This window comes from Rhincodon typus, chromosome 16 (assembly GCF_021869965.1).
Source record: "Rhincodon typus isolate 14 chromosome 16, sRhiTyp1.1, whole genome shotgun sequence".
In the NCBI taxonomy this organism is placed as follows: domain Eukaryota; kingdom Metazoa; phylum Chordata; class Chondrichthyes; order Orectolobiformes; family Rhincodontidae; genus Rhincodon; species Rhincodon typus.
Window position 1 is genome coordinate 60521882 of NC_063347.1, and position 5044 is coordinate 60526925.

A 5044-nucleotide genomic window follows, 5' to 3' on the forward strand; every position below is an offset into this window, starting at 1 on the left:
TGAAGGGTCTAGGCCCGAAACGTCAGCCTTTCTGCTCCTATGATGCTACTTGGCCTGCTGTGTTCATCCAGCCCTGCACCTTGTTGTCTCTTGTAACAGTTTTTTGGATATGTTCCAACGATGTATGTAAGATATTGAGATCTGTATGAGTTTATTTACAGACGTAAAGTTGGATTAATGTATCACTGGTTAAGAGAAACTCCATCTCAGTAGAGTCATTCTCGTTATTTAATCATAGTTTTCTTTGTGGTTGTTAATGCCCATGTCTCTGTTTCTGATTTAGTTGTGTGTGATCACTTGTAGAAACATAATTGATACATTCTTATCGAAATTCACGTTCCAGTGTAGTTGTAGTTGTTTAATGGTTTGATGTAAACTTCCTGATAGATTAATCCAAGTATTCTTATGGCGAAGCTTTGAACTGCACGTAGCAAGGAGGTTCAACATTTGACCAGGCCTCGATCCTCAATTTTCCATCCCAACCGCCTCCACACCCAAAGGATCATACGCCACTATTTCCACCACCTCCAGCAGGGTGCCACCACCAGAAACACATTCCCTTCCCCTACTTTGTCATGATTCTGTAGGGATCATTCCCTCTAGGACACCCTGGTCCACTCCTCCTCCAGTCCCAACACTACCTCACAGCCCCACGGCACCTTCTCATGTAATTGCAGAAGGTGCAACACTAGCCTAGTTTACCTCCTCCCTCCTGACTAAGCAAGGCGCCAGATCCACCTTCCAGGTGAAGCAGTGATTTATGTGCACTTCATTCTATCATGTCTAGAGTATTTGCTGCTCACAATGTGGACTCCTGCACAATGGGAAGACAAAATGCGGACTAGATGATAGCTTTGTGGAACCCTCTGCTCTATCTGTAAAAATGACCCCGAAATTCCAGTTGCTTGCCATTCCAACACACCCCCATGTTCCCATGCCAACATTTCTGTCTCAGGTGTGCTGCACTGTTCCAGTGAGAGTCGGTCCAAGCTGGAGGAACAGCACCTTATCTTCCCCTAACTACCTTACAGCCCTCAGGACTCAACATTGCATTTAACAATTTCAGAGTGTGAACACCTCCCTCCTGATCCAAATCCCACCCCTACAGCCCCATGTCCTGTTCTGCTTGGGTTGCTTCCAGCACAGCAAACTCATATTCAACTATCCACCGTTCCCGTTATCACCTATTCAGCATTTACTTATTCCCTAGCTTACTGTCAACAATCCCTGCTTCCCTTTCTCTCCATCTCTCTGTCTCTGGTCATCTTGTCCATCTATTTGATTCAGTTCCCCACCCCCTTCACCAGCATAAATACCCACCCATTTCCGAGCTGCTTTTAGTTTTGACGAATGGTCACTGGACTCGTAACTTTAACTCTGCTTTTCTCTCCACAGATGCCGCCATGCCTGCTGAGCTTCTCCAGCATTTTGCTTTTGTTATAGCCACTGCTGTACCTGAATTAAGATTGATTATGTCTGAGGACCGACAGTTTCGCTGTGGCCTGATTGGCAGTAGTAGTAGTGGCGCATGGAAGTTGTAACCCTTGTGGTGAAATACTGTGTGTGATTCTCAGTCGTAATGTGTTTTGTTGCATTTCAGGATGGATCATCCAGTTGTACATGTCTCTTGGAACAACGCAGTGGCTTACTGTACCTGGGCAGGGAAAAGGCTGCCCACAGAAGCTGAATGGGAATATGCATGCAGAGGGGGACTTGAGAACAGGTAACTATAGAACAAAAGTCCATATCAAATACATCTTTGTTCATTTGATTTCATTTTACAGCCTGTAACACAAAAGAGAAAGAAATCAAACAAAGCCAGTGTAATTTAAAGTCATTTTGGGGAGCTTAATATTCCAAACATGAATTGGGAAATAGGAAAGCAGGACCTTTTTGGCTTGAACTGTTAATTTACATTTCGTTAGCTACTAAGCTTTTCAGGAGAAGCTTGTTACCATTCTGAACAAAGCAGCCCGTTCGATTGGCACTGCATCCCATTCCCTCCACCACCAGCATTCAGTAGCAGAACTGTGTGTCTCCAATATGCACTATGGCAATTCACCAAAGATTCTCAGACAGCACCTTCCAAACCCATGACCACTTCCGTCTAGAAGAACAAGGGCAGCAGATACATGGGAACACCGCCACCTTCAAGTTCCCCTCTGGGCCACGCACCATCCTGACTTGGAAATATGTCCTTCACTATCATTGGGTCAAAAACCTGGAATTCCCTCCGTAATGGCATAGTGGGTCGACCCACAGCAGGAGGACTACAGCGGTTCAAGAAGGCAGCTCACCACCACCTTCTCATGGGCAACTAGGGGTGGGCAAGAAATGCTGACCCAGACAGCGACATCCACATCCCACAAATGAATAAACAAAATCAAAATCAGGGAAAACTTTTCAAATGTCTCAAGTCGTGAATGGAGATTTGAAACCACATCTTTGCCTTTTCACAGAATGTTTCAAATTTTTTGAGTTCAGTGCAGGGTTGCACTCTCAAAGGAAATTAAGGATGAGCAATTAATGCTTGCCTTATCACTAAGTTCCGCACCTTGTGATTTTTTTTAAGTGCAAGGAAAGCATAGGTTATTATGGGGAGAACATGAAATTTGAATGGCAAAACTTCTTGCAGTAAGAGCCATACAGTCTACACCATCCTGAAAAGAACTTACGAGATTCCTTCCTGGAACAGCAAGTTTCTCTTACGGGAACCGATTGAGTGGACTGGACCTGTATCCACTGGAGTTTGGAAGAATGGGACTGAAACACACTGAATGCTGACAGTGCTGCATTGACTTGATGTAAAGATGTGGGATGGAGGGATACAGAACAAGAGGTCACGGTTTCAGGGTCCAGGATAGGCAATTTCAGACTGAGATGACAGAAATTGTCTTCACTCAGAGGGTGGTGAATCTGTGGAATTCTCTACCACGGAAGACTGGGACGCTAAGCCACTGATTACATACATGAAGGAAATAGATATAGGCTAAAAGTGCCCGGAGGTATGTGAAGAGAGCAGGAGTGTTGAGTTGAAATAGAGGATCAGTGATGTTTATTGAATGGCAGAGTGGGCTTAATGTTATGAATAGCCTGTTCATTATTTCATATGTTTACATGGAATACCATGCTTCATAAGGTATTTGGCTGTATGCATTTATATATTTTCATGGCCTGCAAATTGTGCCTGACTCAATCTCTACTATTTAGTTCTAAAAGCAGACAAATGTATTCCAAGCTGGTTTTTTGACTTATTATCTGCAGTGAGTGATTGGATTGAAATCGTCCATCTTTTGCCTCTCTTTAGTGTTGTTTAGCTATTTTCTACAGCAATAGAATCAGGTTATACGTATAACACAAACTGATAATACCAAAAATATTTGATGACGGAACATTAATAAATCACTTGTTTGGAACTGCTACTTTTTCTTTGCTTGCATGATTTGATCCTGTGAAAATAAAAATCAGTTTTTATTTTGCAGCAACCTTGACCATCCTCATGGTACTGTGGGGTAAATGAAAAAGTGATAAAACAAGATAATAACTGAGCTTTGGAAAACAACCTACACTACTCAATGCTGCACTCAAATCTCTGCCATATTAGCAGGTCTAAATACAGTATTCACTGGCAAATATCCACTCACGTTCAGTTGCATGGTAGAAGTTTGAGGGCAAAATTACCAAAATTCACTGATTGTGTGAAAGCTGACCTGACAATGCACAAGACAGTTTGCAGTATCCAATACTTCTATAACAAAGATGTTGTGAAACTTGAAAGGGTTCAGAAAAGATTTATAAGGATGTTGCCAGAGTTGGAGGGTTTGAGCTGTAAGGGAGAGACTGAATAGGCTGGGGCTATTTTCCCTGGAGCTTTAGAGGCTGAGTGGTGACGTTATAGAGGTTTATAAAATCATGAGGGGCCATGGATAGGGTGAATAGCCGAGGTCTTTTTCCCAAGGTGGGAGAGTCCAAAACTAGATGGCATAGGTTTAAGGTGAGAGGGAAAAAATTTAAAAGCAACCTAAGGGGCAACTTTTTCACACAGAGTGTGTTGCGTGTATAGATTGAGCTGCCAGAAGAAGTGTTGGAGACTGGTACAATTATAACATTTAAAAGGCATCTGGATGGATATATGAATAGGAATGGATTAGAGGGATATGGGCCACATGCTGGAAAATGGGACTAAATTAATTTAGGATATCTGTTTGGCATGGATGAGTTGGACTGAAGGGTCTGTTTCCATGTACAACTCTATGATTCTATGACCTCTTGAATCAGTGTCAGATATGGTAAATAGAAAATTTTACTTTCATCATGATTATTGCAGTTCTGTACTGATGAGGTAAGTGATCCTATCTGAAATACCATCAGGAATGCAACACTTGGCCATAGTACCTTGAGTTCAGTTGGAGTGCATGCACACGTATGATTACAGGAAGGGCAAGACAATGGAACTTGTCTTGGTTCATTAATTAATCGGCACCCAGGATTCACTTATTGCAGCATCCAGTTTACTTCTTCAGTTGTTCTAATATTTCTACATCCATTATCGAACCTGGGAGTCCATTGCAAATGTTTCTCAGCCTTCTGCATGAATTGAAAACACATTCACATCAGTCCTGAAGTCATCTTTGACTAAGTTTGTTCTATTTTGGTCAGAATAACATGATGCTCCCAGAATGAAAACAGCCTGTGGACACTTGCTATCTGAGGTTACTTCAGTCAGCATGAGAAAGTGGGAGCTGTTGAAACTTGTGGAATTATATCCCACTGAGAACAGATGTACTCACAACATGAGGAGGTTATCATTGGCAGGAGAATTCTATGTAGTTATCACTATTAATGTTTTAGTACATGAGATTAATTTATCAAACTGCAGTCATATATTGACAAATAAAGCAATAGAAGACAAATTTGGCAAACAGACTTGGCCTTTGATCTGGGAAAACAGCGCTTGAAAGCCCATGGTTGCAGGGCCACATATCATACTAAAATTCTGTGTGTGTGTGTGTGTGTGTGTGTGTGTGTGTGTGTGTGTGTGTGT

At 42.2% G+C, this 5044-nt stretch overlaps 2 protein-coding genes across 5 annotated transcripts in view; both read left to right on the plus strand.

The window, feature by feature from the left end:
- The window catches only part of itpr1b (inositol 1,4,5-trisphosphate receptor, type 1b), a 500439-nt gene that overhangs the window by 65529 nt on the left and 429866 nt on the right, over positions 1–5044 (plus strand). The window lies entirely within an intron of this gene.
- LOC109915046 (formylglycine-generating enzyme) overlaps positions 1599–5044 on the plus strand; it is a 17482-nt gene continuing 14036 nt past the window's right edge. Inside the window, exon 1 of the mRNA XM_048606466.1 lies at positions 1599–1723. Coding sequence (XP_048462423.1) covers positions 1602–1723 — 122 coding nt within the window. The 5' untranslated portion in view covers positions 1599–1601. The remainder of the gene's footprint in view (positions 1724–5044) is intronic.